Here is an 18,741-nt window from a genome sequence, read left to right as displayed (position 1 = left end):
CACAGCTGAGGCTCACGACTCTGTGCCCAAGGTTCGAGCCATCTGGCACCCATTTATCAGTTGGGAGCGGCAGCAAGCAGCTTTGTAACATCCCATGCTTTTGGACTTCACAACACAGTAGCTTGAGGATACCCTGGACAATCTCAATCTCAACTTCTATTCTCGGTCTCTCTCGTTCGTACTGGACTATTCACTAGGTTTCGCTTGCTTGAGCTCATGGATGGGGGGTGGTGGGGGAAACTGAGTTACATGATATGTTTGCTTTGTTAGAAATGCTTGCTATCTTATGTTGGCTTGTTTATGACATCAGCGTAGTTTTTGCTACCAAATGCTAAATAAAATTATAAATTGAAAAAAAAAATCACTTTTCATTCTCTCTACTCCTTCAGGCATGTCCACTCTGTTGCAGATCTTAGTATCATCCGCAAATATGCAAATTTTACCTTTTATCCCTTCTGTAATGTCACTCACAAAGATATTGAACAGAACTGGTCCCAACACCAATTCCTTTGGCACTCCACTTAACATGGTTCACTCTCCATTTACCATTTCATGCTGTCTCCTATCATCAAAGCAATATGAGACCTGTTATATATGAATGTCAATTTAAATCTGAGTGTACCTTCATACGATGCTGATAAATAATTCAGCTATCGTGTCTGTGAGCCACGTTAGGCTTCAAAATCATTAGGTACCTCAGTGATATAGCTCTTTAGCCAGGATGTCCACTTCCAGATTATTACGTTGATAATGGCTGAAGAGAAGCCTTTGATGCCACTTATCTTGTGTTATTCTGTAGTCGATCTTGCACAGCCGACATCTAGATGTTTCGGAGACTAGCTCCTTCTTCAAGGGCTGAATATTCTCAAGAGAGACTTGTGGAACACTATTTGTCTGTGCTGTAGTGTCAGAATTTGTTTGGCAAGTGTGGACTATTCCACTGTCAAAGTGGTCTGGGAAGCTCCGTGTGTTGACGGCTGCTTCTAGCGGCTCCTTTACTGGATTTGGTTACATGTTATATTATTTTGGGTCTTTTGTGTAGTGTCTCCTATCATCAACCAGTTTGTAATCTATGCCACTATCTTGTCACCCACTCCCAAGCTTCTCATTTTATTCACAAGCCTCCCATGTGGGACCGTATCAACAGTTTTGCTGAAATTCAAGTAGATCACATCAAGCATGCTTTCTTGATCCAGTTCTCTAGTCACCCAATGAAAAAAATAAATCAACTTTGTCTGATAGTACCTTCTTCTGGCAAGTCCATGCTGCCTCAGGTCCAGCAAGCCACCCGATTGTAGATAGGTCACTATCCTTTCCCTCAGCAAAGTCTCCATTAATTTTCCCACCATCAAGGTGAGGCTAACTGATGTATAGTTTCCAGCCTTCTCTCTGCTACCACTCTTGTGAAGTGAGACTACCACTGATTTTCTCCAGTCCCATGGCACCACTCCCATTTCTAGAGATCTATTGAACAGGTCCTTCAGCAGATACACCAGCACATTACTGTTACTTTATGATAGGTTTCCTATATAGATTTTAATCATCTTTTTTGAGGGGTTTTGTTTTACGTCACAATGTGTCTAGCTCAGGGGTGGGCAGTTCCGGTCCTAGAGGGCCACAAACCAGTCTGGTTTTCAGGATATCCCTAATGAATATGCATGAGAGAGATTTGCATGCACTCTGCCTCCGTTGTATGCAAATCTATTTCATGCATATTCATTAGGATATCCTAAAACCTCGACAGGTTTGTGGCCCTCGAGGACTGGAATTGCCCACCCCTTGTCTAGCTGTACAGAATTAGTTGAATTTTTCAGCAGTAGCAAAGTGTGACTTAGCCTATTCTTGATTCATAATCAGTTAAGTAATAGAGATTTTCATTAAAATAGTTAAATATGATATTGGAAATCTGATATTTTTTGCACTATTCTTGCTTGGACACATTTGGCTCGTAGCATACAAATTTATGCTCAGCATATAAAAAGTTGCAAGAGAGAAAATTTTTGTGTCAAATATTAGAGGGAACATTGTTTCATACATTAAAAAAGATGGAAGGAAGGCCAAATGACTGCCAGCATGGTTAAAAGGAGAGGTGAGAAAGGCTATTGTAGCCAAAAGGAAATCCTTCAAAAAATGGAAAAAGAATCCAAATGAAGAAAACAGGAAACAGCATTAGCACTGGCAAGTTAGAAGCAAAGCATTGATAAGGAAGGCAAAGACAGAATTTGAAAAGAAGCTTGCTGTGGAAGCAAAAACTCATAATAAAAACGTTTAAAGGTACATTTGAAGTGGAAAGCCTGTGAGGGAGGTTGGACCATTAGATGATTGAGGGTTAAAAGGGGCACTAAGGGAGGACAAGGCAATAGCAGAGAGATTGAATGAATTCTTTGCTTCAGTCTTTACTGAGGAAGATATAAGGCAGATACCCATGCCAAAAGTGATATTTAAAGATGATGATTCAGAGGAAATGAAACAAATCTCAGAGAACCTAGAAGATGTACTAAGGAAAATTGACAAATTAAAGAGTAGCAAATCAACTAGACCAGCTGGTATACATCCCAGAGTGCTGAAAGAACTGAAAAATGAAATTGCAATCTTACTCTTGGTAATCTGTAAACATTAAAGTCAGCTACGGATCCTGAAGGTTGGAGGGTGGCCAGTGTAACGGTGGTTTTTGAAAAAGATTCTGAAGTGATCTGGGGAAATTACTGACCAGTGAGTCTGACATCAGTGCTGGGAATAATGGTTGAAAGTATTCTAAAGAAGAAATTACTGAACATATAGATAGATAAAGTTTAATGGTACAAAGCCAACATGGATTTAGCCAATGGAAGTCTTGCCTCACCAATTTGATACATTTTTTTGAAGGTGTTAATAAACATGTAGGTAAAGGTGAGCCAATTGATATAGTGATTCTGGATTTTCAGAAAGCAAATGACAAAATACCATATGATAGATTCTTGAAGAATTAAAAAGTCATAGAACAGGAGGCAATGTTCTGTTGTGGACTGAGAACTGGCTAAAAGAAAACAGAGTGTAGAGCTAAATCATCAATTTTCTCAATGGAGAATAGTGGAGTGCCTTGGGGGTCTGTACTAGGACCACTGTTTTTTAACATATTCATAAATAACTTAAATATGGGAACGATGAGTGAGGTGATCAAATTTGTTAATGATACAAAATTATTCAAAGTTGTTAAATCACAAGAAGATTGTGAGACATTTCGAAAGGGCTTTGCAAGACTGGGAGACTGGACATCCAGATGGCAGATGATATTCAATGTGGACAAATGCAAAGTGATGCATGTAGGAAAAAGCAACCTAAATTATAGCTACATAATGCAAGGTTCCACATTCAATGAATTTATTAGTTGATACATTTAAGATAAGTAGGAAAAACATATTTTTATTTTGCACGTAATTAAATTCTAGAATTTGTTGCAGGAGGATGTTTTGAAAACTGTTAGTCTAGCTGGGTTTAAAAAAAGGTTTAGACAAGTTCCTGGAAGAAAAGTCCATAAACCATTATTAAGGTGGACTTGGGGAAATCCACTGCTTATTCCTAGGATAAGCAGCAGCATGGAATCTATTGATTTTTTGGGATCCTGCCAAGTACTTGTGGCCTAGATTGACCAAATGGCCATTGTTGGAAACAGGAAACTGAAGTTGATGGACCTTTGGTCTGACCCAGTATGGCAAATTTTATGTTCTTTTGTGGATTGGTAACTGATTAAAAGCCCAGAAACAGAGAGTAGGACTAAATGGTCAGTTTTCTAAATGGAGAAAATTCATTAGTGGAGTATCACAGGGATCGGTACTATAACCTGTGTTGTTTAACATATTCATGAATGATCTTCAGAAGAGAATGATTAGTGAGGTAATCAAATTTTCAGATGATACAAAATTATTCAAAGTTATTAAAATAGCTGAGGATTGCGAAGAACTGCAGTAGGAATTTGTGAGATTAGGAAACTGGGTAATTGAATGGCAGATAAAGTTTCATGTAGAAAAGTACAAAGTGATGCACATAGGGAAAAATAATTTGAATTACAGGTACACAATGCTGGGTTATATATTGGGAATCATCATCCAGGAAAAGGACCTTGGAGTCCATGTAGAAAATTGATTGAAATCCTCTGCTCAGTATGCTGTGGCAGTCTAAAAAGCAAATAGAATATAGGAATGTTCCAAAAAGGAATGAGAATAAAATGGAAAATAACATATTCCCCTTGCATCGAGCCATGGTGCAACCACACATTGACTATTGTGTGCAGTTCTGGTTGCCCCATCTCAAGAAAGACATAGCAGAACTGAAAAGGTGCAGAGGTTGGAGACAAAAATGAAAAAGGGGATGGAACTTCTCTCCTATGATGAGAGGTTAATCAGGCTAGGGCTTTTCCACTTATAAAATCATGAATAAAGGAGGAGTAACCTAGTGGTTAGAGGATTAGGCTACAAACCAGGGAAACCAGGCTTTCAAATCCAACTGCTGCTCGTTGTGACCTTGGATAAGTCACTTAACCCTCCATTGTCTCATATACAAATTTAGGCCTAGATTAATCAAAATGTGATCATTTTCAAATGGAAAAAAATTAGAGAGAGAAAGAGACTCTTTATAAGCCTGTCATAGTAGTCAACTATTCCTATCACTATAGAAGGGCCAGCTAGTAACTCATGGTGGTGTAGGGTTTTGGGGCCAGTTTTACATGCAGAGTGAGATGTACAAACAGCATAGTAGACCTCAGTGAAGATTTGATGTGATTTGGAGTGAGGAAAGTCCTGTCCCCCACAAGACTTGCCAAAAATCCCTGGTGGTCCAGCGGGGGTCCGGGAACGATCTCGCCATCGACTGCCAGTATTCAAAATGGCGCCGATAGCCTTTGCCCTTACTATGTCACAGGGGCTACCGATGCCATTGGTCAGCCCCAGTCATATGGTTGGAGCACAAGATGGCGCTGGCCATCCATTGCTCCTACCATGTGACAGGGGCTGACCAATGGCACCGGTAGCCCCTGTGACATAGTAGGTCAAAGGCTATCGGCGCCATTTTGATGTGAGGCAGGTCCGAGATCCCGACGGCACGGGAGGGAGAAATCACTCGCGGGACCCCGCTGGACCACCAGGGATGTTAGTAAGTCTTAGGGAGGGATTGGGATGGTGTGTGTGGGGGGGTGAATTTAATGTATTATAGTAAATTTTAATGCTTGGGGTGGGTTTTTTTGAGCTTCGTTTTCCCGCGTCGTTTTTTGGGCCTGTTTCGTTTTTCCCCGTTTAGTTTTTTGTTCGTTTTTCCAAAAAACTAACCGAGGAAAAACAAACTTTACCCTGAAGCGTCCGACTCAAAAAACGACACGATACAAAAAAACGAAGCTCATCTCTAGATGAAACGCCATGAATTGGCAGCTATTTGCCCCCATACTTGTGTGCAGTGCAGTTATTGTGCCATATTCTAAAGACTGGATATGTCTGGTTTTGTCCTGCCCTGGCAGACTTGCTCAGCCAATGCAAGCCTCCATTTAGCCAGCAATGATGTGCTTTGTGCTTCTCTGAAGTAGCCCCAGCAGGCCCAAGGAATAGGCAACAGAATGAAGAACTGAATCCAAACCTTGCAGTATGCTATTGCTGCACTCGCAGTCTGGCACAGAAAGTTTCTTTTGAAAGCAAAGAAACTAAAAGATTTTTTTTTGTATCAGTGTTACTTTTTGTAATATCAGTCCAGCATACCAGTATGTAACCACTAAATTCTAAGGCTTCTCAGTGTAAACTAGTATTTTTGTGCAAAAACACAATTATGTACTTTGATCCTGTGTTGCTTTGAAGCTGGAGGTTGGCTTGCAGTGATCTATAATCTTAGGGAAATTACTCCAGTACAGCTGCTCTAGATAATAGCCTCACAGTGGGTACAGTTTAATGTGTTTCTTTTAAAACCAAATGTGTTGGAAAGCAATTTTTATATAGGGAGAAATGTATCTAATTATTTCTATTCCCTATCATCCATACAAATCAGCCATTCTGACACCTTTTCTTCCAACCTCTAATAAAGTGGCTGTAAAGACAGTATATAAGCACTTAACAGTTGTTTGAGAAGGAGAAACTTTCTGTGGTTGTCAGGTCTGACCCTATTTGTTGATTGGAATAAACTGAGAGTTAGAAAGGGCATTGTTGGCAGTAAATTGTTTGCAGAGATCTGTTTTCAGTAGTATCCTCCATAAGGAGGGTAATATTTAAAGGGAGTTTTGCAAGTAAAACTGGTGTTTACAAGCAGAAATGGTTTCTTAAAAAAATTGCCAACTCAGTATGAGAATAAACTTACACACCTAGGTCATGCATGCACATAAATTTACCCAGACTGGGGAAGTATTCTTGGAGGTGGACTGGGGAGAGGTTTGGACTTACACACACATATACTTTTGAAAATTGAAATGTATATAAGTAAATGTTCACGAAAAATGTGGGGTAGATTTTCAAACGTTATGTGCATGTGCCCATGAGTGTGCTACCCGGCACGCACACATGGATGCACGATTTTATAACATGCACACTGGCGAGCTCCAATTAAGGAGCACACTGGGCAGGAACTTCCCAACATCCTAGCCTAACCTCCCTTCCCTTTCCCCTATCCTGCACTCCCCCCATCCCTATCCTAAATACCCCCAAATTTCTTATCTTGCCTTTTGCTCCTGCTGCTGAGGAGGAGCAGTTGTGCGCACCAGCACCCTGGCAAATGGCCTCTGTGCCAAGCGCCTCTAGCCCCGCCCCCAGACTGCCCTGCCCCTTGAACCGCCCCTTTGGCAAACAAACAAAGGCCACATTTGATAATGAGATACAGAAAAACCAAAGACAGCCATATAAACATAGCCAAGCAGATATCTGACCTAAGAAAGCCGCTAAAAAGCTTCCCTGTTATCCCCATCCAAATGCCCTCTTAACTCACCCTCCCTCCTCCCATCCCACCCCATTAATCAGAGCCCATGCAGATTTAGCAGAGAAGAGGTACTTAATATCAGCATATACTTAACATTAAAGGTATTTACCCTCCTTGATATGATCTTCAAAATGTGGTTTTGCATAGCCCTAGTTTTCAATCTCCTGGCCAAGATTGTCCCTGCCTTGTTGCTGAATTCAAAATACTTTTGCTTAACCCTATCCATCTGCATGGCTATATCTGCCAAGTCTAAATTATGCAGATCTTGTTTCGCTAAATTAAACAAAACAAAAGTAGAACCCTCTTTATGCCTTTTATGTTTAAGCTCTAGTTTAGCTATTTTATGCATAAATAATAACAATAATGTTCCGCAAATTCCTCACTGACTTTCAATCATCTAATGATCCCGACCTCCAAATAAACTCCCAATTGTTTACCGCATAATTTCACCCCTTCCTCCCTTTTCTGCCTTCCCTCCCCATCTATCCTTTCTTAAATCTTTCTGGACTTGAGATCTATTTCTCTGATATTGTTTAATAGTTCAATTGGTTATGACCTGCTACCCATCTGTTAAGTACTGTTCTTTCTAATGCTCTGTTACATGATATTGAACACTTTTGTAAACCGTTATGATGGCTCAACCGAATATCGGTATATAAAACTCTTCAAATAAATAAATAAATAAATAAATAAATAAATACAACCTGCGATTTATCCTTCTCTTTCTTCAAGAGTGCTGCTCTAGAGATAAATCATCCCCTCAAAATTGCCTTCATACCTTCCCATAATACGGCTGGCGTAACCTCCCCATTATTGTTAATAGCTAAATATTCTTTTAATGTCAGTTTCAATGTCTGCTATAAACGATTTGCAAGTCAATAGGTCTTCATTCCATCTCCAGTATTTTTTGCCTGCATTTTCTCTCCCGAACCAAAGCTCCACCCACCCCAGAGCATGGTCTGACCAGGTAATATTGACGATCCCAGATCCTAGTGATTGGTTCACCAAAAACGTATCTAGTAAAAGGAAATCTATCCTAGAATATGAGTAATGCACTTTAGAATAGAAGGAGTAATCTTTCTCTGTTGGGTGTTGTAACCTCCAGTTGTCCATTAGATTCCAGTCAGAGAGCAAAGATTTAAGCTTGTCCCTTTGAATCTTAGATACCACACTCACCCCACCAGAATTATCTAAAAAATGGTACCTGGATATATTAAAGTCTCCCCCAAGTATCAGATGACCTTCCACCCAGCCAGGCAGAGTTTCTGACAGGGAAGAGAAAAAAATTCCCCTGAGAAATATTGGGGGCGTAGACGTTGACAAGAATGAAAGGTTCTCCTTGTAAATTTGCTTTAAGAATTATAAATCTCCCATTTGTATTCCTAACAACTGCCTACACATCTCCCACTAACTGTTTAGAGAATACTATCCCCACTCCCACATATTTATTAGCTTTTTGGAGAAAGCAAAATATTGAGTCGAATAGGCTCCCACCTGATCAGTCACTCATGTTGCACAATTAAATGCGTCTCCTGACAAAAAATCACATTGGCTCACATATTCTCAGCTTCCTTCACCAACAATTTCCTTTTTAAAGGGGAGTTCAGACCTTTAACATTCATTGACATTATTTTTATTCTGACCATCAGAAAAGAATCCCTCCCTCCCCTATAAGCAAACTGAGCTGTCTCACCACCCCGTCCCCCATGTCAAACTGAATTAACCAATTCCAAGAGAGCTCTATAAACCCAGCCTGCCTCTCCCATCCCATATTATATTGACCAAAACCCAACCCCACAAAGGGCAAAACCAAACCCAAAGTGCCCACTTTCTCCTCAGCCACTCTTCGTTCCAGGTAACAAGGGACTCCTTCGTTGCCACCGTAGTCTTCTCCCAGCACCTGGGACTCTCTGCGCTCTTCTGTTGCAGAGTGTGGTCCACTTGTTGATCCTCTGTCAAAGAGACAGTGATTCCCACTTCTCACAAAAACAACGCAGCTGCTGCCATAGTCTTCTCTCTAACTGATTTTCCTTGAAAAGTAAAAGAAAGTCCAAAAGGAAACAACCATCTATATCTAATGGTTTCTCTCTTCAGCACGGAAATTATGCTCTTGAATTCTCTTCATTTCTGGATGGTAATAGGAGAAGAATCTTGAAGAACTTCCACTTTTTGGTCTTGCCAGTCAATGGACCCCAGCTTCTGGCTAGTTGAGCCACTATCTCCTTGACTGTGGAAGCAGGCTATGATACCACACGGCAAATTCCAATGTTGAGTGCCAAGTGCTCTATGCGCCCTCTCTAACTTGATTGTGGTTTCTGGGTCCGGTGAGTCCTCTATTTCTAAAATCATGGCACAGATACTTTCTACTGTCTGGAAACAGTCCACAGATTTGTCTGTCTCCTAAACACCATGAAACCTAAGATTTGCTCTTCATGACCTGTTTTCCAGGTCTTCAAGTTTCTCCTTTGGACAGGCATTAATTTCTGAATGTAAAATGTGTGGATTGGGTGCACATTTATTTTTCTGTATCTCAGGGCAAATAGCTAATAGCCTCATCCACATGCATTTGCATGTGATGAGCTCTATTAGTTTGTTTTTTTTTGGGGGGGGGTTGGACACACGTTTGGACACACGTTTTGGACATGCTAAATCCCTTATTGTACTATAAGGAGTAGTGGATGCATGTCCAACAGCGGGTAAAACAGTGCGCTCGGCTGAGGACACTTTATTGTATCGGCCTGACTGTGAAGGAATGTTTGGCAAGATTTTTCGCTTGTAAAACCATGGGGCCGATGCAATACTTTGGCGCAGAAAGCGGGCGCTGAATAGTTTCTTAATGCGCCCCCCCTGGAGGCACCATGCAATATTTAAATTAGGAGGTCGCGTTAGCAAGGAGGCGCTAGGGTCACTTGCGCGCCACTAGTGCATTCTTGCTAAGCAGAGCCTGAGTGCATCGGCCTCTGTGGGTTAAGAAAACTGACACTGAGTTTATCGGCATCGGTTTTCCTAAACGCCGCACAGCCAGGGGGGTTCAGGAAACGGACGCTTCTTAATTGAGCGTCCGTTTCCTGCACCGGACTGCCAGCATTTTTTTTAACTTTTTTTTTTTTTTGTTTAAAATTTGTTTACTTTTCCCTCCTACTTAATTTTGCAATGATATTAAGCAGGAGGCAGTACAGAAAAGCAGTTTTTTTTTTCTGCTTTTCTGTACTGGTTTAAGGAGTGCTCAGCAATTAACGACTGCTCCAGGCAGGCATTAATTTCTGATCGCTAAATGTGCATCCTAGACGCACATTTTTTTTTTGCATCAGGAGTGAACACTAATAGCCTCAATCACATTCATTTGCATGTGATTAGTGCTATTAGATTCACTCCGCGTTGCACGTGCATTGTAGAGGCACTAATCCCCTTATTGGCTGAGCACACTGTATTGCATCGGCCCCCGTGTTACCTATGATCCTGTAACCCACTGGCTTCTGCCCATCAGTGGGGCTTCCATTCCTTTGTCCACACTGTTGTTAAACTAACAGGTCTATAGTTTTCCACTTTCTCCTTATTCCCAGCTTTGTGGCATGGATCTACATCTGCTCTTCTCCAGTCTCTTGTAGCCTCTGTTGGTTAAGTGATAAACTGAACAGATCTGTGAGGGGTACAAGCAGCACCTCCTTTAGCTTCTTCAGGATTATGGGATTAACCAGTCAGGTCTCATAGCCTTGTATACTTTCAATTGTGGCAGTACCTTGAATGCTACTTTCTTAGTAAATAATTTTTAAAAAATTCTGACTTTTTCCTTATTCTCATATTCACTCTGGAGAATTCTCTGGATTCAAACTGCTACCCTTTTGCTGGATGGTGCAACAACACTACCTTTGCATTGCAGGTTCAAAACACTGCCAAGCTCCCTGTGATGTGTCTAGGGCTGATGCCGTTCTGTTTTCACTTTCACGCTTTCAACAAGTTACAGAGGAAAGATTTGCATTTGACCAGATTAGTGTCCAGATTCAGAACAATGTAAATGGCTCATTTTGGCTGAGTATAAATAAACAGATAGCCAGAGATATTTATTCCGGGGGGGGGGAACAGTTTTGCTCAGGCTATAGAAAAGATATCCAGATTCCAGACCAGCTAGGAGGAAGTTCGGTTTTTTCCTGTTCACACTTTTGAATTTCACAGAAAGGCAGCCCATCTCTTCAGAAGTCATATTAAGAACCCAGCATTCTGCACAGTACCCTGACTGTCCTGGTTCAGTTTCTGCCAAAAGATGGGAGATGTGCTGATGCTGACTTAATGAAAGAAAATCTGTTCTTTGGCCACAGCTGGGTCGTTGCAGATGATGCCATTTTGACTGGCGGTGGCTGTACTCTTGCAGCAGGCTGTGCTCTTGTGACACTTTGTTATCCTGCTGCTGGGGACAAGTCACCTTGCCAATGTTTTTGTATCAGTATGGACAATAAAGGTTGACTTTTGTTGAGCATGCTGCAGTGACACAAATATACATACATATGTATATATAGATTGATAATGTGCTTTTCCTTTTTTGTTTGCTTTTTCACTTAAGGGAGACCCTGGAAACTCGGCTGCAGGAATAAAGGTAAGAATGTTATTTTGGTTTGGTTTGTTTTCAAAAGTATTTGTTAATGAATTCTGTGCCTTGGTGTAATTACTTTTTCTCCCCTCACAGATCTCATTTAATAAACTCCTATGAACTAGATTTTTTTTTTTTTTTTTTAATAATAGGGTGAACCTGGAGAATCTGGTCGACCAGGGCAAAAGGTAACACTTCAAACTATTCACCTGCAGGGTTCATTTAAAAGTTCAATGTCTATTTACACCAATCATTGCTGTTAAAGTCCCCTGCATCCTATAAATGACAAGTAATGGTGATAGAAAGTGTCTTTTCACTTAACAGGCTATGAGCAACATTTTTACGTCAGACTGGAAGTGAAATAGTACCATGAAGCGGGGGGAGTTGGGTTCAGCCAGCTGTTTTGCTAAACATTCCATGGTTGGGTTACTTTAACAGGTTCATTGCAAAGTGAAACAGCAACCGATCGATCGCTTGAAGTCAGGAGAGACTTCTTTTTTTAAGTGTATATTTTTGGATAGAAATCCAGACTTGCTCTACATCACTTTCTTAACCTATGCAAGGTATCGATGGACCCATTCATCATGCAGTATAGTTTCCACAGGCATGTTCCTCCTGTCTTCACCCTCCCGCATGGCTCACTGCACAGAATAATGCCTGCCTTGTGAAGGTTGGGTTTAAAAATAACCCTGTTGCTGACTCTGGTTCCAATAACGGAGAACTGTTGTCATGTCAGACGTCTCCTTAGCTTCAGAATATCGGGGGACTAACTGAACCATGAATGGCTAAAACCTGGTTGAATGTTAACTTTGCATGTTCGACAAAAATTAACCTGCAGCTTTTCACACTGTTCAGATATGTATTAAATACATTGGACCTATAGGAACAGAGAATATTGAACTGGGGGTTGGGATTTAAGGTCCTTTCCCCGAAAGGGGGTGTGAGAGGAAATCTCTTCTCTACATTGCAGGTCTCTTTAGAGCATGCATTTAAATAAACATCAGTGGTTTGACTAGAAACACAAAATAAAAAGTCCAGCATTTCTTTATGAAAGATCTTTCTTGTTTTTTAATGTTTCTGAACCAGAGTTACTTTTATGCTGTAAGGGAATAGAGGTGCCTGTCCGTTTGATGCCTCCTTCCCAGTTCATAAGGAGAAAATACATTTATTACTAAAGAAATATTTTCCTGACGTGCATCCAGGGCAGCAGACATAACTAAAACTGTGCTTTCCCTTTTTTTTATTTCATGGAAATGCATTTGCAAAATATTTATAGAAAGACATCAGCTAAACCAGTGTTTCTCAACCTTTTGTATGCCAGGGACCAGCGAGTTAACCTTTCTTAAATTACGTGGACCAGTTGCAGTGCTGATGGGAAGGGGAGGGGAGGAGAAGGGTCCTCCAGGAAGTTAAAGAACAGGGCTGGGGAAGATTAAATCCCTCCTCCACCCAATCTTTAATCCCATGGGTTAGACCCTGCTGCTAGTCTGTGCTATTTTAAGAAGGTAATTAGCCAGTTTAAGAAAATTGTCTTGAAAAAAAAATAGTTGCTCTGATTTTTAAACAAATACCCCCCTCTCTCTCTCTCTTCCTTTCCTCTCCAAGCCAGCCAACAATATTGCCCTCAGAAAAAAAATACCTCCCTCTCCCTCCCAGCTAGCCACCAGTTCATCATTGAAAAAAAAATCTCTCCCTCTCTTTCCTGCACCCATCTAGTCAGCCACCAGTTGGTCATTTAAAAAATAAGAAAATAAAATCATCCCTCTTTCTCTACCTCCCCCTAGTTAGCCACCAGCTCATCATTTACAAAAGAGAAGCAATCCCTCCCTCTCTCTCTCTCCCTCCCTCCCCCCTGACAGCCAGCAAAACTACAACAATTGATACCCCTGTCCTGTGGACTTTTTCCCCACTTGGGACTGGCCTCCCGGCCCGAGTTCTGGGAGGGGAGCAAATGCAGCTGAATGTCAACGAATCAGCGTGAGACTGAGTCAGCATCTGCTCCGCTCTCAGGCCCTGCAGTGACTCCCATCCCCTCCTGTCTTCTGTACGGGATGCAAGGCCTGAGAGCGGAGCAGACACTGACTCAGTCTCCCGCTGGCTCGTTAACATTCAGCTGCAGCTGTCGCACTTCCAGAGATGGGGAGGCCTCAGGACTGGACCTAACTGGGAAAAAAAAAGATTTTTTTGGGGGGGGGGGAGGGGAGGGTTAGGAAAAGTCTCTGCTGGCTGTGGTGCAAGGTGCGGAAAAGCATGTGCAGCTGCAGGGCTGGTCTTGCTTCTTCCTCATCCTCCTGCAATCGCTGTCACTCTGCAAACCAACAGACATGCTGCCAGGGACCGGTGCTTGAGAAACACTAAGCTAAAAAATATATTCAGTTTGATTCTAACCAATCTAAGCTCTGAACGGGCCAAACTTGTGCACATCTTGAACAATAAGACACACTGACAGCAGTACCTGCTTACTAGACAGCTCCTATACATCATATATTTGTAGGTACTTTATGATAGATAGTGGGTTTTATTTTTAAAAGTGCCGTGAGGAAAGGTTCCTTCCCACAGGCCATCAGTGGGATTGTCCAGTTGCCATTCCATTGCGCACACTGACACTGTGATTAATGGAACACTCCTGCCACTTTCCAATTGGTTGAAACATGTGGCATTGTTCCCTACAAGTGCCTTTTTTCACAGCTATTCTGTATGTTCAGCTCTTCTATTATATTTTTAAAATATTTTGACAAAAGAACAGTAGTAAAGGTGAGTGAATGCACATTTTCAGACTTATGAAGATGGAGAAGCTTCTCTTTCTCCTGCCCGACACCTGTCCTCTTCCTCCCTCTCCTTCCTACTCACTCACCCAACAGTGACGCTTCTGCTATTCTGTTCCATGCCGGCGATGCTCCTCCTCATTCTCTTCCAGTGGTGATGTTTGTTGTCAAGCCCCCTTGTGCTGTGCTAGCCCACCCATGGTGATGTTTCTCCCTACCCCTCTCCTCTCTGATGAGGCTCTTCATCCTCCCCCCATCCATAACATCAATGACCCTTTTCTTCCTCCTCCTCCTTCACCACTCACCTCTCCCCAGGATGTTTCTCCTCTCTTTTTCACCTGGGGACTGGAGGTTGCCTGCCCCTGTGCAATGCCTCTTCTTTCTGAGTGTTTCCCATATTCAGAAAAGGAAAAAAGGAGACTCTGACCATTACTGTATATACACAGACAAATTAAAACACCGTGCATTTGGGGAAAATTATCTTCCAAACAGCAGTATGGCCTGGTTGTTGTTTGTTTGCAAGTAGTAGACAATATGTAAACAGCTAACAGAAACAGCTGGAAACATATTATATTGCTTCCATTTCCCAAGCTTATCCCATACATATACATTTTGGATGTATTCTCCCTTTTCATTGGCTTCATTATCAAACTAATCTACAGCATTCAGAGTGGCAACAAATTTGTAGCTTATGATTTAAAAGTATGAGATCAGGAGCTGAGTTATCTTGGTAAATTTATTTGGGATGGGCAGTTTTATCTATGGTGTGTAAAACGTTTTCTGTACTTTTGGTGACAGTTGCTTTGGTTATTGCTGTAGAAATGAGAATTAGCTAAAAAATATCTACATAATAAGCAGTTTTGAAATGAGCGAGAGAGGTAACATGCAAGTATAATTTAAATGATAGTTTTGATAAAAAATGGAATTGGCATTCCTAGGGGTTACATTTTAAAGAAAAACAGGTTTACTGTAGGGATGTATGAACACTGCCCTCACTGCCCTTCAAACCCAAGTGCTGTCATTTCACCATAGTCTGTAGAGCATTGGTTACTTTGCTTGTCTTGTAGAGTAGTTTCAATGCATTTATTTAAATCAACATGTAGCCTGTATCCTTAGTATGCCTTCATTTTGGCCATTGAAATGGGAACAAATACATCATTTTCACCTGTGTTCTAATTCTGCTCTAACTTCTCACTCCATGTCCATGGTTTCCTTCATCCTGAAAGGCTGTGTGTCTGCTTTCCCGTCTAACTTCTGCCATTAGACGGTGGTTTTCTGCGCTATGTGCGTTGGTGTGTCGTTCCCAAGCAATATGGTGCTGGCAGTTTAATACTCCAGAGTGCACACTAATGGTAATTTATCTCATTTTAACAACAGAAGACCAGTTGTATCTTGCTGGTATTCTGACCTGAACTTATAGGTGATTACTAGAGGCTTCCAGACAATACAGCATTTCTAATTTCATTCATCTGTTGCGATTGACACCTTTATTTATTTATTAAACACCTTGCCCTTGATTCTGAATTTGTGGTAAACTTTAATTCCCGTTGAGCCTTCCTTTTCCATTGCAAGATTACTCACTACATTGGTTCATAATAAAAAGTATTCGTGCTCTCTGATTTTATTTCACAAAGTTGTGTTGAATCTTTGGAAAGTACAACACGGCATGACTTTTTGCACAGTGTTTTATGGACAAAAAAAGGTTCAAATCTATGAGAGTTTGTGTCTTTATAACTCAGCGATTATACTGCAAATTAAAAGAACACAACAGAAGGAGAGATTAGAAAAGTAATGAAGTGCCATGAACAACTGCTGAATAGCCTTTGCAGGCTTTGAATCACCTTTACAAAAAACTTGCTGGCATTAAATGTAATTGCCATATTGCAGGTAAATAAGGTGAGAATTAGAATCCCATTGGGTTTTGAAAGGCTTTTCATTTCCACTGTGTTGAGTGGCACATCTGCATTTGTGATCCGCCGTTGATCGGTTACAGAATCGGAAATGTACGTATGCTGTATGTATGTATGCAGTTTTTTTTCTTCCGGATTCCAATTAGAAGTAAATATTGCTCTATAACTGTATATAATTTTCCTATATAGGGTGAACCAGGGCTCCCTGGGCTTCCTGGACTTCCTGGGATAAAGGTAAATACAACCTCAGTCTCTGTGTAGTGGAAGGAAGGCTGTTACACTAGGAAAGGGGAAGAATGTGATTTCTTATATGCCTTAAATCCCTTTTTTAGTTTGTTTAATCAGAAGAAACGTATAGCAAATATATTTTAGGTTCTGCACACAGGTACAAATTTTATCTTTCTTGCTCTCTCTCTCTCTGAAAATGTGTATGAATTTATTTAACTTTTTTTAAAACTTATATTCTGCCATTCCATACTAGCTCAAGCCAGAAATTAATATAGCATAAAAATACAATATAATCAGCACACACAAATAACCATACATATCTTAGATTTCAATAGGAAGCCAAACACTCCATCAAATACATCAAAATAGTAGACATAGGGGCGGATTTTCAAACGGTTACGCGCATATATTAAGGGGTAGATTTTCAAAAAACGCGAATAGGCGTACTTTTGCTGGCGCATCAGGCGCCAGCAAAAGTACGCTGGATTTTAGTAGATACGCGCGGAGCCGCGCGTATCCACTAAAATCCTGGATCGGCGCGCGCAAGGCTATGAATTCTGTATAGCCGGCGCGCGCCGAGCCGCGCAGCCTACCCCCGTTCCCTCCAAGGCCGCTCCGAAATCAGAGCGGCCTTGGAGGGAATCCTCTAACGCCCTCCCCTCACCTTCCCCTCCCTTCCTCTACCTAACCCACCCGCCCGGCCCTGTCTACACCCCCCCCCCCTTACCTTTCTCCGGGGATTTACGCCTCCCGGAGGGAGAAGTAAATCCCTGCGCGCCAGCGGGCCTGTTGCGCGCCGGGACGCGACCTGGGGGCGGGTACGGAGGGCGCGGCCACGCCCCCGGACCGCCCCGGGCCGTAGCCACGCCCCCATACCCGCCCCCAAAACGCTGCCGACACGCCCCCTAAACGCCGCGACGACCGGGCCCGCCCCCAACACGTCCCCGACACACCCCCCTCGGAGAACCCCGGGACTTACGCGAGTCCCGGGCTCTGCGCGCGCCGGTAGGCCTATGTAAAATAGGCTCACCGGCGCGCAGGGCCCTGCTCGCCTAAATCCGCCCAGTTTTGGGCGGATTTAGGCGAGCAGGGCTCTGAAAATCCGCCCCTAAGTGCGTAACCCCGAAAACCCGCTCCTTTGCGCGCCGAGCCTATTTTGCATAGGCTCGGCGACGCGTGTATGTCCTGGGGCTTTGAAAAAGGGGTGGGAAGGGGGCGGGGCAGGGGCAGGGTCGGAGCCTCCAGGCACAGGGCCATTTGCTGCTGTGTCTGGGATCGCAGGCCGGCCATCGGCTGGTGCATGCAATGTATACCTGCCCGGAGGAAGGCGCAACTTATAGGACAAAGATAAGGGGGAGGTTTTAGGTAGGGCTGGGCTGCGGGTTAGGTAGGGAAAGGGAGGGGAAGGTGGGGGGGGCGGGAGGGAACGGAGGAAGGCTGTGTGGCTCGGCGCATGCAAGTTGCACAATCGTGCATCCCCTTGTGCGCGCCAACCCTGGATTTTATAACATGCACGCGGCTGCGCGTGCATGTTATAAAATCAGGCGTAGATTTTAAAATCTGGCCCATAGTCTGTATTGTTTCATGTCGGTTTTTAAACAACAGTAAAAATCACAATATTTCATTTTGTCTTTTGGTGTTCGTGTGCTCTGTTTCTGAATCATGCAAACAGTGTGTGATAATTCAGAAATAGTGCGCACTATTTGAGGAAACAAAAAAGAAAAAAAGCTCCCAGTGAAATCGCATCTGGACCTCACCCCATTGAAACAAAATGGGGCAGATTTTGAAACATATGCACGGGCGTAGATTTGTTCGCTCAACCCGGCGCGAACAAATCTACGCCCGATTTTATAACATGCGTGCGCTGCCACGCACATATTATAAAATCCAGGGTCGGCGCGCGCGGGGGGTGCACAATTGTGCAACCTGCCGCAGCGAGCCAAGCAGCCTGCCTCCGTTCCCTCCGAGGCCGCTCCAGAGGGAACTTTTTTTCTGGGCCCCCCCCCCCCACCTTCCCCTCCCTTCCCCTACCTAACCCACTTCCCAGCCCTAACTAAATCCCCCCCACACCTTTGTTGAGAAAGTTACGCCTGCCCAAGGCAGGCGTAACTTGTGCACGCTGGCTGGCCAGGCCCTGACACAGGCCGCTGTGTCGGGGCACTCGGCCACGCCCCTGGACCGCAGTTACGCCTCGGACATGCCCCCAGACTGCGGGATCACCCATTTTTCGAAGCCCCGGGACATACCCTTTGAAAATCTACCCCAGTATGTTTTTGGCCTCACACCCCTAACCTGAAAATGCCCTGCAACAAAAAAAACACGTTTTTCCAGA

At 42.8% G+C, this 18,741-nt stretch overlaps 1 protein-coding gene across 2 annotated transcripts in view; it reads left to right on the top strand.

The window, feature by feature from the left end:
* COL25A1 (collagen type XXV alpha 1 chain) overlaps positions 1–18,741 on the top strand; it is a 971,115-nt gene that overhangs the window by 782,451 nt on the left and 169,923 nt on the right. For both annotated transcript variants that reach the window (XM_029596536.1, XM_029596528.1), the window contains exons 16-18: positions 11,480–11,512; positions 11,659–11,694; positions 16,371–16,415. In XM_029596536.1, coding sequence (XP_029452396.1) covers positions 11,480–11,512; positions 11,659–11,694; positions 16,371–16,415 — 114 coding nt within the window. The remainder of the gene's footprint in view (positions 1–11,479; positions 11,513–11,658; positions 11,695–16,370; positions 16,416–18,741) is intronic.

The sequence above is a fragment of the Rhinatrema bivittatum genome, chromosome 1, assembly GCF_901001135.1.
Source record: "Rhinatrema bivittatum chromosome 1, aRhiBiv1.1, whole genome shotgun sequence".
NCBI classification, from domain to species: Eukaryota; Metazoa; Chordata; class Amphibia; order Gymnophiona; family Rhinatrematidae; genus Rhinatrema; species Rhinatrema bivittatum.
Note: the sequence above shows the minus strand (reverse complement) of the source record. Positions and strands in the feature narration are given on the sequence as shown.